Source organism: Brassica oleracea, chromosome C4 (assembly GCF_000695525.1).
Source record: "Brassica oleracea var. oleracea cultivar TO1000 chromosome C4, BOL, whole genome shotgun sequence".
NCBI lineage: Eukaryota > Viridiplantae > Streptophyta > Magnoliopsida > Brassicales > Brassicaceae > Brassica > Brassica oleracea.
The window spans coordinates 1,271,624-1,289,680 of NC_027751.1; the positions used below are offsets into that span (position 1 = coordinate 1,271,624).

Here is an 18,057-nt window from a genome sequence, read left to right on the forward strand (position 1 = left end):
GATGGCAATAGCATCAGAGACAGACATGCTCAACAATTGAAAAAAAACAGTGCTGGTAGATATGAGAGGTTGGACTCCTGAATCTAGCATGACTTATATATAGCGAAGCCGTTCGTATCAGTTATGAGACGCTAGCGTTTTTGATGGTGTGCGTAAAGAGGGGGAGATGAAGAGATAGAGGGAGACTAAGAGTTCCATGGATTTGATTGGAGAAGTTTAGACAGTAGGGTCTGTGTATTGGAGGGGAGGCACAGGATTGGGAAAACCATAGGTCTCAGTCGAAGACAATGAGCTGACGACTTGCAGGCTTTTTAGGGCCAGTTTTATGGTTTATTAAGATAGGTTTAGGCTTTAATCAAATGTATAACCTGATGTAATAGATGGACTAGTGAGTTTAAAAAATAAGCCCACAAATCAATCAGCAAATAATAGAGAACGTGATTTGTAAATCATTTTATTTATTTGTGGGACATTATTAAACCGACCTTCATAAATCAACATTATAATGAGCCCGTTTCAAGGCTCCTCAACGCGCCACGTCAGTATTTTGTGGGCTCCACCTTTTAAAAAAATGAAAAAGTGTCAAGCCCATAGTTCGAACCCGGGTTATTGACATATAAACACCAACATTTGAAACTGACTCATTATAATGTTGATTTCTCATTATTTTATCATGTGATTTAATTTTAATGTTAAAAATAAAATCAAACTAATGAAACAATGACAGTTGTCTTTATAGTACCTCAAATTTCAGTGAACGTTTCTTAAAAGACGATTCTCTTTGTTTCTACTCCCTTTTTTTTGCCAACTGAGGTTTCTACTCCCTCTCCCATACTTTTTTTTTTCTTAATATTATTTTTGTTTAGAAACTCTCTATCTAGAAAAATGAATAAAGTATTACATAGTAAGAGAGAGAAAAGTAAAAACAATAGAAACGTCCCTTTATGTGGAAACTCTCACATCATCGAAATTATCATGCCACTTGCCACGCTCTCATTCACACACTTTTGTTTTACAATTTACAATTTAATTATTTAATAAATTATTTACAAATAATACTCTCTCCTTTAAAAAAAAATAGATGTTTTAGAAAAACAATTTGTTTCACAAAGATATATATTTTGTGTTTTCTCTGAAAAATTGTAAATTTCAAAAAAATTAATTGATTTATTGAATTGTTATTGGTTAAAAGATATTGAAAATTGAAAATTGTTACATTTATTTTAATGATTTAATATGTTTTTTCAGTATGTGTGAAAACAATAGAAAATTAATTTTTGTGAAACGGAATGAATAGTATAATAATGGAAAAAGACCAAGTTTTAGAAACTTGTCGATGCTGATGCTCTAACAGAATCTACACAAATCTTTTAATCCACTATAGAAAACTCATGATAAAAGTAAAAAAGACACCAATATATGTGTGAGAAGGTTCTCCTGATCACAAGTTCAATAATTAATACGGGCAAGTTTTACCATCGGTCCGGTGTGAAAACAAATATCAATTGACCCTCGTTAATATCATGCAGATGTAGAAACTAAATTTAACGTAACAAACCAAACCAAAAAAAAAAAACATGAGATTTGTGATTTTGAAGTATTAGATACTAAACGATTTGGGTCTTCTAGTATCTAGACTCTAGATATAATAGTTCTTCCACCTACGAGACTTAGAAGACTTCATTATATCAACGGTAAGATCTGGATTCTTCCCAACAAACAATCTGAACTCAACAGTGTCACAGATCGCCAGTAAATTCCTCACGACAAACATGGTGGCAGCGTCATTGAGTGCTTCGTCAAAAGGAATCAAAGACAGTTCCAAGATATTGATAACATTCGCCAGTTTCAAAGATGATATCAATTCTTTTCTACATAGATCCCTTAGATGCGGAATATCATATTTGTCCGCTGCTACAAAAAGTGTTTGAGCATGTTTCTTCTCCTTTTCAGAAAGCACAGAACGATTGTTGTAGATGAACCCAACTAAAGCCTCTAGCTCCTCTTGTTTCAACTCCGAAAGAGTTACTGTCTCGATCTGATCAGCCGTACCTTTGAACTTGTCTGATTTCAGCATCTTCTTAAACACCTCTGATCGTGCCGCCTATTAACAGTACATACATACTTATGTTGATGAAGTATCATTTAAGGTAAGAGGCAAACACATATAAACATAATATTTATATAACTATTTTAGATGTAAGATGATAAATAAATGACAAGAGAAGAAAAAATAGAAGACCAAAACAAGTTTGTGGGCGGAGATAGCTGCACTCTCATTACTGTCTCCTGCCTTGAGACGTACATCTACTTGCCATTGTTCATTAAAGACCTTTGCAAACCCACCCAAGAAAATTTCAAGATTGTTCTCCGTTGTCATAGCTAGGTAACGTGAAGTTTATTTCGTAAAGGATGGTGAGTTATATAGAGAAAACTCCATAGACGCCAGTCAAAAAATGTTTCTTGTTTTACTTTCTTCAACACTGCCAAATCCTTGGAAAGGAATGAGACATTAATGGTAATGAATAATCATGCACTGCATGTCCCAAGTCCCAACTTTTGGTTGCCCGATGCTCTTGGGATCCGGAATTATATATGGAACCAAACGGATGTTTCAACAAGGGACCAGTATATATTTTAAAAGTGTAATTAAGTTGATTGGTCATTAATGGGTTAAGAGTTCCAGTATATTTTGTTGATAAATAATTATAGTTTGTATGTGTTTTTCTAAATTTTCTAATATTGATTAATAATCCCTCCGTTTCAGATTACTTGTCGTTGTAGGCTAAAATTTTGTTTCAAAATAAGTGTCGTTTTATAATTTCAATGCAAAATTTATTGATTTTATATTTTTATCTATTTTTTAACTGGTTGAAATGTGGTTAGGTGTATTGGAAATAATGTTTTTATCTAGTAAATATACAAAATTAAATGTATTTTTAATATGTGTGCCGATGTCTACAACGACAAATAATCTGAAACGAAGGGAGTAGCAAACTGTAATCTTCACAAAAAAATAATTAATTTTTTGAATTATTATTGGTTTAGTCTTATTTAAAATTGATAAATAATATATTTATGATACAAAGTTAATAATTTTTCATTGTGATTATCAATTTTAAATAAGATTAAACCAATAATAATTCAAAAACTTTAGTCAATTTTTGTGAAGATTACAGTTTACTATTTTATAAAATGTTTTTAAATAAACAATCAATATTTTATTGCCTTGTCTTGTCTCAAACCGGCCATAGTAAAACATTTCGTACATCGTTAAATTTATTGACAACTCTATAATATTTAAATCATGATTAATAGTTTTAAGTTTCAACAGTTAAATTTACTAGGGGCATAGGCCCCGCACAAACGCGAAGCCGTGTACGTTATTGATGTGTTGTATAGTTTTGTATACGGAATTTAGCCGTTTGTATTTTTTGAACTTTAATTTTCTCGCGTTGTCTATAATGGTAATGAATGAGACATTGGAAGGCACACATCTTGATTAGGTTGAAATAAGAATGACCGGAGAATTCATATGTGTTGATATTTTCATATATTATTCTCCTAATGATTTGATCGACCATTTGCGTTATTAGCGCTTTTATGTTTAAAAGCTGAAGTTTATAGGGGTGGTTATTAGGTAGTTGTTAGCATATAAATCAAAAAGTGTAAGTAAAAAGATATATAATTTGGTTTTTTATAATTAGCAATTTATACGAATGATAAATTAGATTATTTTTACTTTACCTAAAATTAATTTCAAGAATATAGAATTGTAATATAAGATTTTTTTTAAAAAAATATTAATAACTCTATAAATTTATAAAATTGTATAGTGACATTTTTTTATAGAAGTCTTACTGGACTTTAATAAAAATGATTTGTGGTGGACTAAAAAAGTTTGAAATAGATGGACTAGAAAAATAGAATTTGGTGTAGTTTATGGCCCAATATAAAAATAGAATTTGGTATAGTTTATGGCCCAAAAAATATAATCTGAGTAGACTTTTGTTTTTGCCGTGTTGTCTGGAAAGTCCATACAATTGCCTTTGATTCCTGTCGGTGTTTACTGTTTAACGATTTTAGTCTATGAGATTGATGAACCATATAGCTTCTCAGTTTCTAAAAATCGTTTTTATTTAACTCAATGGTATAAATATGATATATATTTTATTGGTGGTGTTAAATCTTTTTATTAATATAGCTTAAAAAACTTTTAAATGAATCCCTTTTATACATTAGAGAGTACTTTTGATTACTATTATTTTATTGTATTGATGATTTGTGAAAATCTTAGTTTTTGTCCAAATCTCCTCTTATTGTATCTGGTATTTATAAAAGTTCTATCAAATCCAAGCTTATTGGATTAAACATTTGTCCAAAGTCCTTAAAATCCCCCCTTATTGGAAAACAAGGATTTCATTTAATAAAGTACGTCAATAATGTTTTGAGGTATTTGAGAAGCAATTAATAGTTAAAATTCAGTAGGTACAAATACCACCTAACGGGATGGTATTTGTCTTGAAAATCCAAATTCAAAGAATATAATCTAATCCCATACAAAGCTAGACAAATTTTAGTGCACTATCAGGTTGATCGTGAAGAAATGAATGCACATGACTAGTCTAGAAACCACTAATTTGATTTGTTCCTAGTATACGGAAAATTTATCAACATGTTTATGCGGAAAGCGGTAGAGAAAGCAAAGAAGGTGTTGCTTAGTCATGAACATGATAGTGTTTAAGATTAGATTTTGGATCTAGAAACTGTTGTTAAACTGGGAAATCATATTCTGAATTCAGGGATCAGATTCAATTTGATAAAGAATCTTCTTTTCCTCTTGGCAGTCAGATTGTGTGGAGGAGATTGGTGTTTTACACTACAGATATGCCAAGTTTTATTTTGTTTAGACATATTAAATTTGCAGTGTTCTCCGTAAGCTACAACCTAAGATAAAAAATTTGGGATGATCCAACTAGATAAACAGATGTGGGTGAAAATGCTAGTAGATGTTGCTCAAAATCCTTGATCAAATTACGCTTTTTCAATCATTTTTATTATTCTGACTGAGATGACATATCCACCTGGTCCTCCTCTAGTTTTGTTCTCACCCTTGGTTGCTTACTTTCTTGAATGGTGTGAGTGACATGTTGCGGAGTATCTCATGGTAATTTGAGTGATTATTTCACTGATGTGTAAATGTGCTGTGTTTCGTTTTATATAATTAATATAAGTTGTATTACATATCTCTATTGAGTTATTGGTCGTAAATGGTGATGCAGGTATGGTGGTAAATATCTCAAGAAAGAGATAGTTGGCTGAACTGTTCTTCTAATAGATATATTAAAAAATTGAAAAGTGTGATGTGTTCATTTATAAATAATTTGTAAAGAAAAAGATTTTAAAACCGTCAAATCTCATAAAAATTTCATCAGATCATCTTAAAAGATTTGTTCAAATCCCAAATTCCCTTAAAAATCCTTGGAATTTGTCATAAAAACAAATTCCTTCAAATCATCGATACAATAAGCGCCCCTAGTGTTTTAAGATATTTTTATTGTTTTTTTAGTTTAACTTATATCTTTTGATGTTTATTTCTTATTCGAACACCTTTCGAATATTTTTTTGTTAAAGGGTTTACCTTTTCGAATATCATAGTGAGTTCTTTTCTAAATTCTCAAATGTCTAAATACGATGCAAAATCTACATCGTCCCCATTTATAAAAAAAAAGTTTGAAATTAGTGAAAGTTATGTGATTTATCCAAAATATAAAGAAATTTGTATAACAGTCAACGGATGTTATTGGTTTTTGATCCTAGATAGATAGATACACATAGAAATACACCTTTTTCTTTACAGACCGAAAAACCATTGGAAGCTTGCGGAAGACGGTCGATTTGAAACCCTTTATTTTACTTAATCGTTAAAACTTTCTTTAAATCTACGTCAAATGAATCAATATGAAGAATTGAGAAGGCATAAGGTACCGGTTGACTTGGCAGCAGGAAGAAGAAGCAATGCTCACGTGCAAGACGCTATGTGAAGATAACATTTTACTTTATTATATAGAAATGTTTAACTAATCTGGTTATTTAATCATCTTTTAAAAAATTTGAGATTAATGCTTGTGATGAACAATTTTTTTTTGCTTGTGATCAACATGTTTTTTTTTCGTTTTTTGATATTCAATTTTTTGTGAAAATAGCTGTTTTTATCCCATATTTTCAACCTAACAAATGTGGATCTGTTTCGTTTTTGTTAGTTTTTTCCTATTTTTTTCCTTGTTGTATACTTGCTTAATAAACAGTGACGTAACCACCAGGTTCCCAAAACAGCCTATGCATCCAGTAAAACCTCTGATCACATCCAAAGCCATGGAACTAACACAAACATGAAGCATTAACTTATTTTACAGGGAAGCTTAGAATTGTCAAATCAAAACATCAAATTATATAAAAAGGAAGGACAAAAATTTATAAACAGAAACATGCCTTTTCTACTACCATACTTTTGAAGATATAGTACACTAATTGCATAACCAAACCTTTATTTGATATAACTGGCCCTACCGGACCGAGTGTATCTGGGATTTCTTTGGATGCCACTGTCTCACTGGTCTATCTCTAGAAGCAGACATCCGGTCTTATTACTTCTCCGTGCATCGCTGCCTTCATCTGTCCCTGATATCAGCTCTAACGAGGAGGACTACTATTTGTGGAGGAACGGTTTGCGGGACCCACCTTCAACGTTCTCCTCTGCAAAGCTTTGGTCTTCTCTTTATCAGTTTCCCCCTCAGGTTTCTTGGCTAAAGGCTGTATGGTTTAAAAAAAATATCCCAAAGCATGCTTTTATAATGTGGCTGGTGATGCGAGGCAGGATGTCTACGAGAGACAGACTTCTAACTTGGGGATTAGATGTCTCACCTCTCTGCTTGCTTTGCGGAACCCAAAATGAATAATTATCTCATATCTTCTTTGAATGTGATTATGCCTCAGCTGCTTGGAGAAGTGTCACTCGATCGACTGGACTGCAGCTCCCAGCTCGGATCAATGACATTGTCCCCTTCCTCCTGTCTATTCGGTTGCCAAAGAGATTCAAAACCATTATGTTGCTCATTCTTCAAGCAACTATATATCACCTTTGGCTGGAAAGAAACAGTCGCTTGCACAACAGAGTCTCCCGTCCCTATAATCAAATTGTCAAGGGCATCTTTCTTCATCTTAGAGCAAAGCTATACTCGCTCGACAAAGAGGTTAAGTCCAACATGATCTACACTGGAGTATCTGCGTCAACTTCTACAGCCACAAAACCTTCGTACCTATCAATCTGGTTTCAGCATGTTCAACGTTAAAATGGAGAGTATCTTGAGAGTCTTCACTTCGAGTATCACACGATTCTTGCATCAATCGAAATGAGTTTCAGTATAGTTTATCTATCATGTTATTTACTGCTCTTTAAATTGTAACCAAAACTCTTATTCAGAAATGGTATCGAAATTTAAAGTTGAAAAAAAAAAAAAAAAAAACATGTTCTGTCACAGAAACAACTACATTACACAATAACATAAATAACGCTTGCTAGGCACCAGTATAAACGACCAAAATGTTGTATCACACATCATCATACAAAACAAGTTACTTAATAAACTCAAGAGATTAACTATAAAACCAAAAAAATATCCAACATGGGAAATATTTACAACTCCAATAAACTAATCGCCTCACAATATTACAACAAAATCGCTAAGACACGATAACAAATACATTTCAAAGAAAAACAAAAAATCAGAAAAAAAAATTTGCACATGTAGATAGCACAAATAGCAAACAATTTGCGCATAGCACGGAAACAACACTAGTATATTATATACTAGGGCCAACCCGCCGGGCGGGATAAATTTGAAAATAATTTAAATAGTTAGATTAAATATTTAATAAACTGGAATCTAATATGTATTATACTAATGTTGCTTTGTTTAGGTTTCTTGATATTTAATAGTTACGTTACGGGGCATTTTTAAGTAGCCAAATATATTTGTGGATCAATTTCTTTTTAGTTTTGTTATGTTCGTCTCAGTTTAGTAATATTTTATTGACTAAGCAATCATGGAGTTTTATATAATTTTAGCGCCATGTACTCCTCCTGCCTAATGGTGTATTTTTACGGATGTTTTTTTAAAGCAATTTGCATATTTTTCTATTTGTTGTGAATTTTTTATCCATACTATTTAAGAATGTAAAGTTAAAAAAAATGTAAGTTTTAACTGTAAGAAGCGAAACATGCAACTTATCGTAAAGGAGAGTTGTGAGTATGAATTTCAATCATGAAAGGACCGTAACGGAAAGCAAAAGACATGTAGGAGAATAATCACGCACACTGATCATGGGGAGGAGGACAGCGGTGTTGTTTCATAACAAAACATGCGAATTTCTTCATTTGTTTATAAAGAAAAAAATCATCGGCATCTATCACGGTGTCTACGGCAGCCTCTTCGTGGCATGATTATTAACATATTGTGTGTGTATTGTTACTTGTGGACCAGGTCGTATTCATTAAAAGATCACCTTATTTCCACCAACACTTGTCTATTTCAGCCATGTAAGTGCTCCGGCTACGACAGTTCACTTATCTCACTTATGACTACGCGCGGATTTTTTTTATCAAAAATGTTTAGAATGATGTAATTAGAATTTCAGTTCTAACAATTAGAAAGATAATAGAAAATATGAACTATTATACTTTGTTAATTACAGAATAATTTTGTAATTTCTAACAAAAAATAAATGTTACTGTTATTTTCTACACCCAAACATTCTTTTTTTTTTTACATAATATAGTTGCAGAATCATTTAAACTGTTAGTTTTTTTTTGAATAATGTTAGCTTTTTTAGTTAAAATAATATTTTATTATTCAGATTAGGATTAAAATTTTTGTTTTTATTATTTCCTGTTCTATATCATTTTTAGTTCAGAGCCTTTTGTTGAACTTCAATAAAAATTTCACTTTTTCGCCCTTTTACATATATACGAACCTTTTTTTGTTTAAAATATTTATTTGAGAGACATGGACGTTGGCATTTAAAAAAACAATTATGAAACAGAAATGAATATTTGGAGGGAAAGGACTTTAGAATTACAATTAGAGACTCTAGGCATGTAAGATAAGGCTTGGGGTTACATGTCCACTGGTTTGTGAAAGGACTCGCATACAATTAATTGATGAAATTTAAGGTTATTCATGATAGATTTTATTATTTTTATTTAACTAAATATAAAACTGGAAATTTTGAAAGTGAAACCCTTTGCTTTGCAAGACGAACAATGGTGGAAAAATAAGATAAATCTAAAAAATTGGATGGACTGAAAGAACCAATGATATACATATCTTACACATAACTCCAGTTGCTTCTCATTTGCCTGCTCACAGTCAATCTCCTCATGTATGATAGAATCACTGTTGTAATGCATGCTGCTGTGTAAAATAATGCATCTGTATATGTTACATGGGCTTCGGTGTTGTTCATTTTAGGAGTAAGCATTTTACAAAGTTAATTGTCTTTGGTTTTTATAGTTTGTATTGAAATTTAATTTTAATTTACAAATAATAAAAATTATAGAAATAGTTCCGGTGATATAAAAGTTGTTCTTTTGTAGCTCAGTTATATAACTTAGAAAAAAGCATGAACAAACGGTAACTAAAAAGGCAAAATTCATGAACAAACTGTAAATGATTTAAGAGAAGCATTTATAATAACTATATACTAAAAAACCTTTTTGTTTGAGAAGACAAAGCATCTAAGAGTAAACCTAAAGAGAACATGTCAAAGACTCACCACACCAAACAAAAGCAAAACGCACAGGAAACATAGAAACAAAACAGCTAAAATGGTTAAAAAGGTTTCAGAGCTTTGTCCAACCATGTAAGACGACCATGATTGCTTTCTCTATTTCCTCAAAAGACATTCACCGTTTTCACTCAGCTTTGGTCGATTTATCTAAAATAAACATGAGCATAAAAATGGGATTAAAGGATGTAGATAAGGTTGAGGCTTGTGGATAAAGCTTTTAGACTTCTTACCAGTAATCCTTGAAAGACGAAAAAGATCTGTCACTGTTCATTGAACCCTTAGCTGAAGCTATGAGAAGTCTGTGAGCTCTTGGAGACATTGCACTCAGCTTCCCATTTGATCCAGGAGGAAGAGTGACGCCTTGTAATTCCGTTCTTCTCAGGCTTCTCTTGACCAAACCTCGGAGACCCTTGTCCTCTTACTCTTGCCTTTGCAGATGCAGTTGCAATAAGTTTGAACCAGACTGTTAAAGGACGCATCTGATAAGAAGATACATGAGGTATGCAACGAATATAATCATCACCAAATTTTCAATTTCAAGCAAAGCTTAGAACTTTATAAAAGGAAACCAAATTTTCTGTAACACATGAACAAACCTAAAGCTAGGACATGAGCAAACCTAAGAATCAGACAAATCATGTCTACAAAGACGTAACATTTTAATAGAAGCGAAAGATGAGAAATCGTGAGGATGTTTCTCAAGGGAAGAAACCATACCTTTTTATAGATGGAGATTCACCGCCTCGAAGAGAGATAAGGATCATTGAATGATTGTAGTGTGGCGAAAGAGTTAAGAACTCATTAATGGAAATGAATCATGCTACTCTAACGGCTCGGGGGGTGACATGAAACGAAATCAACGCATAGATTACTCACAAAGACTCGTCTCAATCCACCTTTCCAAACCTCCATTGTTGGCAGAGCTTGAAGAACATGACAAACCCTAGAAAGAATGGCGGCTTCTCGAAAGCAAAGCAAAGGTGAAAACGACTCTGGGCCAAATTTTGTAAGTTTTCAGCCCAATAACACAATGAATATAACCCTAATGTTCGAAGCCCAAATAAATCCAGTGTAAATGAAGTGTTGCGTTTTGTGCGGACATGACACGTGTCGCAACGCCAGAGCTCAACTTTCCTAGGTGGATGCTGACGTGGCGCGCCCAGAAGAGAAGAAACAATATTATATATATATAAATAAATAGATATATATATATATATATAGAGTATAATATATGTTTTGTCCTTTGTCATAAACATTTAAATTAATTATTTAAATAAACTTAAAGTTGTTGTTATTTGATTTTTTATTTTTTTCCATTTAATATATCTATATATGCATTATTTGTTTTCGGTATAAAAAATCGAAAACCAAGTTAAGAGAAATCTACTCTATTAATTCAGTGTTCTATTTTTTATCTATTTATAAATGTTGTTAGACTAATTCACTCTAAACTTAATATGTCTTATTTATTATTTAACTTAATCAACTAAAAGTATAATATGTTTAAGAAAATTGGAAAGAATGTTATTCCCCTACATCTTTGCAAGTAGATTTTGTAACTGTGATCTTAACCACAATTTGGAAAATAATATATATTTAAATAGTAAATATATTTTTTTGAAAAGTATAGGTTTACATAATCTTAGGTATATATATTCTCTATTTATTGTAAACATATCTATATAAGTTTTTGCATCTAAGTATATACATAATATTTTGGGATTTGTACTTTTTTGAAATAGAAAAGAGGGATTGTTATAAAAATTTAAGAATATTAGAATATATGAAATTTGGAAAAATAGACTATGCAAACTTTATAATGATGAAGGTTTAAAAGTACTGTAACAAAAAGGTTATAGTTTAATATAAGATATTTATTTAAATATATATTCTAATTTTAAAATAAATGTTTTTAAAATCTGTTTGTTTTTATATATAAATATTATTATATTATTTGAATTGAGAAACTCTAGTATGGTTTAATAACAAAATATATAATCGAAAAATAGTTTAAAACTTTTTAAAATTTGATTAGCTATTATTCTTATATTTTTGAACTTATAATATTAATGAGGTCAATTAGTTGGACTGTTATAACCTTTTTGATAATCTAAAAACTTGTAGATAAAAAAAATTTAGAAGATTATAATTTCAATAATAAATTTAATTATATTACTATTAATTCAAATTTTATAACAGAATTATCAATAATATATGTGCATCCGCGCGGGTTTGAGTCTAGTTGAATTTAATTTGTTTTCTTCTCTAATTGAGTCCACTTTAGCTGATAAATCCATATATTTTTTGGTCAAATATGAATCCATATCATATCAGCTAAATTTAGCTTCTAGATTCATATCCTAAATTTATACAGATATAACAATTCAATTTGATACAGATACCAGTATAGTCAACCATACCAAAACTGGATTTTATTTCTAACAATTAAAGACAAAAGATTTATATTCTTTTAATTTGAAACGCTGCATGTATAAAAATAACTCGTTTATATCTATAAAAATATAAAACACATAAATATACTTTTATATTTCTTTATACAATAGAGAAATATTTTATTTCTTTTATTCTTTGTTGTCTATAATACATATTTTATATTTGACGGAAACTATAATAATATTCTGCTATTTTCTCTATAGTTTACTTACTTTAGAATATGTATCTGACATTTACTTTATAATTTCCTCCTCTCACTTTTTCGTAATATTTTTTTCATTCTAACTTGAAAAAACTCAACTGAAAGAAATTTCTATAAATACATGTTTTGGGTTTAAAGCTAGTTTCTTATAATTTTATATTATTTTTATATAAGATTTTCCATATCTAAAGAAATAAATTGGAAGATTCTGTCCATTTTAATCTTTGACCAAAAAGATATTATTTTATGAATGTTTATGTTATGTATAAAATCTGATCAGCCTCAGTAAAGAATAATAGTAAGCAAAAAGAAGACCCTATCATATAATGGCCATCACCAATAAGTTTTCGGTTGCATTTGTTCTTACCATCCTCTGTGTCATATCTTTTGTCCATTGCCAGAAAACATCTGATAGAATTTCTGGTACTGACTTATTAAACTCTTTACTTTCATTCTTTCTAAATTATTAGACAACTTTTTAATTTATTATAGTCCTTTAAGTGGTATATATGCGTTAATAGAAGTTTGCATACATTCATCTAGGTAATTTAATACCAAAAGCAAGTTTTCTTGTGTGATTCGGAATCTGAAGACATGCATGCAAACTTGCTTGCTACTGAAAAGATTGTTACAACTTACCAAACGTTGTAGCTACCTTTACTATTATTATAGGAAAGAAAAAAATGTAGAAACATTTTAAGGAATCCTCACTAGGCAGTTATTTTACCTAATCTTAGTAGTCATCGTCATCAGACTCATATTCGACTGGGATCATAACCGGATTCAGAAAAGCCTTAGTTATCTCTACAGCAAGATTTGGGTTTCTGGCAACAAACATCTTGAACTCACAAGAATCCAAAAATGTATTTATATTCCTTGCGATAAAACTCAAAACAGCATCGGTGAGAGGTTTGTCCAAAGGAACCTGCGAGAGCTCAAGTACGTCAAGTGCATTGGAAGAACTGAGAGACGATATAAGTTCGTTTCTGCACAAGTCCCTTAAATGAGGAATCTCGTATCTTTGCGCTGCTAGATAAAGCGACCGAACATGTTTCTTTAGTTTTGAAGAAGAAACTAATCCGTGATCGTTGTACATGAACTCAACTAGAGTCTCTAACTCTTCGTGTCTCATCTCTGAGAAAATTAACGTTTGGTCGGATGAAGCTTTCGTCGCTTTTGATTCCAGCATCTTCTTGAATACCTCAGATCTTGCCGCCTATAATCATTGATAAAAGCATGTCAACGTACAAAATAGTATTTATAGTGTTTTATTCTTAATATGAAGATGATAATGAAAGAAAAGAAATACAATAACAAGTTTGTGGGCTGAGATAGCTGCAAAGCCATTACTGTCTCCTGCCTTGAGTAGCAAATCGGTATGCCATTTTTGTTTTAAGATTTTTGCAAATCCACTCGAGGAAACGTCTGTTGCCATATATCGTAGCGATCTATTCAAAGGAAATCCAAAATTGAGCAACTTTATTTTTAACCTTTAAGACTGAGATGTTAGGATTGTATAGTAAACGAAGAGACGAAAGGTCAAATCGACGGTCAAACTGGATGGACAATCATCTTTTATAACAAAAAATGCTATTTCCCAAATGCACAACTATTATTAAATTATATTTTTTTCAACTATTATTAACCTAATTAATCTGCATATATCTTTTCTATGTGCGTCTTAGTTAGTGCACATGCGGTATTAAGATAGTTGGTTGTGTTTCTGATGAGGTTGAAGAAGCTGATCATAAATCTATTACATGAATTAGGAAACTTAAGCAACTGGGAACGTGTAGAAGACTCTTAACTCACAAATGTGGAATCTTGCTGTATTCCACCAATTAGCATCATTTATGTTGAAATCTATTTTGGTGAAGGAAAAAACAATTTCACCTACAAGTTGAGTTCAAATAAAATAAAATAAAAATAAATACAGAATTCGCGCTCATTTACTAAAGAGCTATTCTGAAAAAAAAACAAAAAAATAAAATTTCAAAACATTATGACGAAACTATGCTAGGAAAACTCTGAAACTATATTTATATACGATTTACGATATTCCTGTTTGAGATGCGATATAATTTTCTTCAATTTTTTTGCTAACGTTAATATCATTAAAATGAAAGAAGATTTACAAAAGTTAATCTAAAGAGAGCAACACCTTGGCAAAAAAACATGAAAAACAGGGTGGGACAAAACAGTTTGAGATGATGTCAAAATCGTCATCCAATCCAAAAGATCCCTACACAGTTTTCTATCTTTCCGCATCGATTGTGTTTTTTGCTTGCAAGATTGTGTTTTTTTATCTCACGATCCCTAAACAGTTTTTGTTTTAATCTCACGATCATCAATCCCTAAACAATTTTCTTCAATTTTCTTCAGTTTTTGTTTCAGTGCCAACTGCCAAGTTTCTAATGTGTGTACTTTTATCATTGTCGGTCGATATTTCATATTTAATTAAGACGCTAAATATATTAAGCATCGAAAGAACATACGGCAAAAAAGGTAGTGCGTTCTTTTATACAAAAAGAATTATATCATACGGTTTACTGAGTTTTTTCTTTCTTTTGTGAGATGATGTCGTAGATATGTTGAGAAATTGTTATCATTGGAACCAGGAAACGTTACCATCGCTAACTGTTGTTGACCAGACAATATCTAGCTAGATAGATAGACGAATTTTCTGTATAATTATAATACAAAATGGACCAATTAAAAACTGTATACACCCATTTGATGATAGTGATGATAATCGTGGTTCATGACGACACTAATGAAAAGGTAACAAAATATCTGGCGGTAACGTTATATATATATATCACCTATTACCTATACTTGATCTTGTAAAGAGTAAGACAATTGTTTAAGACGATGTCTAGCTAGGCTAATTTAAGACATTGTTTTTAAAAAAAAAATTCCAGATCCCACTAATAAAAAGAGAATCAACATGCAACCTTAAAGGCTTAAACCATTTCCCTTTAGTCTCTCTTGACTGTCATAGCTCTTCCAGTTCCCACAACATTACCAAAGATATACCAAAACATCAAAATTTACTTAAAACAAAAAGTAATGGAGGCTGCAAAAGTGTACACCCAAGATGGCACCGTAGACCTCCAGGGCCGTCCCGCCCTCGCGTCCAGGACCGGTCGTTGGAGAGCTTGCTATTTCCTTCTTGGTATTTTTGTACTCAAGTCATTATTTTCATCAAATTATACCAGTTGTTTAATGGATTAAAAAGCATATTAGGTGATTATGTTTCATTAATTCACAAGCTTTATGTAGTTTTGTTTGTATTTGAGAAGGGTATGAAGCGTGTGAGCGGATGGCGTTTTATGGAATAGCTTCGAATTTGGTGAATTATTTGACAACGAGACTTCATGAAGACACGATTTCTTCGGTTAGAAATGTAAATAACTGGTCCGGGGTCGTGTGGATCACTCCGATCGCCGGAGCTTACATCGCCGACACATACATTGGCCGCTTCTGGACTTTTACTGTCTCCTCCCTCATCTACGTTCTGGTATTTCTCTAGTCTCTTCTTTCGCTTTTCAATGTAAACTAGATAGCAACTAGTGGCGGATCTAGAAATTTTTTGAGTCGGGGCACACATATACTAAAAATATATATAGTCTTATGAAATATATACAATATCAACAAAATTCTAAAAACTACTGAATAATTAATTATTTTTTAAAATACTTATTTTAAAATAAAAATATACTAAAAATATAATTTAAATTCTAACGTGACAATATATTCAAATGTATTTTTATGGAATTGATTTGCTAGTATACTTAAACCTAGGAAAAGAAAAGAAAAATAATATGTTGAAAAAATAATCAGAAGAAAAAGGCATTTAAGAAAACACAAATGAGCGAAACAACTTTTAAGAAAAAAAATATTTTTTAAAAAAATTAAAGCAATAAGAATAATAGCTATATATATATATATGCATGTTTACAATCTTTTTTTTAAAAGATACAATCTCTTTCTTTTTTTGCTTATTACAATTACGGTTTTCAACAGTTTAATTAATATATTTAAGTTGATAAAAAAGGGAGATAATTAAGGTTTTCATTTATTTTTAACCTGAATTGAAGTTTAACTAGTCCCAAATTTCTTACGACCATAGTCGCGTGCTGTTGATTGTGTAAAGCACTGATATGACTGACATGTAAGTAGAAATATTCGTCTGTTGTTAAGTATGTCGTTAAATAACATTTAGAAATCTACTTATTTCTTAAAAACCTAGAATACTTTTCTGATCATTTGGCAGTTATATACAGATTTAAAGCAACCATAATCTTCATGTCGAACACGTTTCTATACGTTTAAAAATGTAGACGAAGTGTCAGAATCAAGCCAAAAGTTAACCGAAAGCTAACTTCAAGTTATTTTATTTTTGAAGATTTGGTTTATGTTGGTCCTTCAGACATGCATACTACGCATTGTACGTTGTTTTCCACACGTATACAAGAGGACCCACGATTTCCACTTTACAATTTTTTTTGGTTTATCGACGCATACCTTATCAACATCTATAAAGAATAAAAAGAAAACTTACCAAACCCAATCGAGAAATTACTTTTGTTAGATCGCATCTTCTTTCTAATATATATACAGTTCTGCTTATATAAAGAAAAAAATCATAGCCAAACAACGTTTGATTCCTTGTCTATTGAGAGACATGACTCATAAAGTTACTTTCACCTTTTTATTTGTACGTACTTGCTAGGATGTCAGACCATCATTATCGCTAAAAACTGTTCACGGTTTCTTAGATAATTTTTTTTATCTGAAAAAAAAAAATTTTAAATTAAAAAGCGAACCAATTGCGGACCGTCACGTGTCGGTGGGACATGCGAACAGTGCAAAAAACCCTCCACAATCGTTTCTTAATTCATGATTTTTGGAATCGATTTTTACAAGAAAAGTGGGATCCACCACCTAAGAAATCCACTAAGAACTCCCGTTAATTATGCTCTCGTACTGTTTCAAACGCCAAAATAAAATACTTTTAGAATATTTTACTCTTTTTTATTAATAGCTACAATGTAAATACAAAAAGTTAATATGTTTACATTTATAATACAAGGAATTTGGATTTAACATTTGGGATGATTTTCAGTTCAAAAAACATTGGAGATGATACAAAAATGTATTGAATTATAAAACAATGTCTAGATTTCATGAGACCTAGATCATGTATTTGTTTGCAGGGGATGATTCTCTTAACAATGGTAGTAACGGTAAAATCCTTAAGACCGACATGCAGGAACGGGCTGTGCAACAAGGCATCCTCTTTGTAAAAATAGAGCAATAAGAAACAAGATGATGGGTTAAGGTCTCAAGACAATGGAGATACCACTACAAGGGACAAACATGCATGGTTGGTTAAGGTCTCAAGACAATGGAGATGCCACTACAAGGGACAAGCATGCATGGTGGGTTAAGGTCTCAAAACAATGGATTATTAGTTTATCATATCTCATCTACCATTTACCATACTTGTAACCACTATATATATGAGATGTTCTCATAAGCAAATCAAT

The 18,057-nt window shown here is 31.3% G+C and overlaps 2 protein-coding genes, 1 long non-coding RNA gene and 1 pseudogene across 3 annotated transcripts; 1 reads left to right on the top strand and 3 right to left on the bottom strand.

Annotated features, from left to right (window-relative positions):
* Positions 1-1,639: 1,639 nt before the first annotated feature.
* LOC106337804 (putative BTB/POZ domain-containing protein At2g40440) lies at positions 1,640-2,380 on the bottom strand. Its single transcript, XM_013776920.1, has 2 exons — positions 2,243-2,380; positions 1,640-2,104 (listed from the first exon to the last, which is right to left on the bottom strand). Exons 1-2 carry the CDS (start codon positions 2,378-2,380, stop codon positions 1,640-1,642), a joined length of 603 nt encoding a protein of 200 aa, XP_013632374.1.
* Positions 2,381-9,729: 7,349 nt separating this feature from the next.
* Positions 9,730-10,843, bottom strand: LOC106340505. The gene is made up of 3 exons (XR_001269425.1): positions 10,567-10,843; positions 10,080-10,328; positions 9,730-9,996 (listed from the first exon to the last, which is right to left on the bottom strand). It is a non-coding gene; the product is annotated as an uncharacterized LOC106340505 (long non-coding RNA).
* A 2,385-nt stretch (positions 10,844-13,228) lies between these two features.
* On the bottom strand, positions 13,229-13,940 carry LOC106337805 (annotated as a pseudogene).
* A 1,432-nt stretch (positions 13,941-15,372) lies between these two features.
* On the top strand, positions 15,373-18,051 carry LOC106337768 (protein NRT1/ PTR FAMILY 5.1-like). The gene is made up of 3 exons (XM_013776891.1): positions 15,373-15,680; positions 15,808-16,025; positions 17,725-18,051. Exons 1-3 carry the CDS (start codon positions 15,575-15,577, stop codon positions 17,812-17,814), a joined length of 414 nt encoding a protein of 137 aa, XP_013632345.1. The 5' UTR covers positions 15,373-15,574; the 3' UTR covers positions 17,815-18,051.
* Positions 18,052-18,057: the final 6 nt, after the last annotated feature.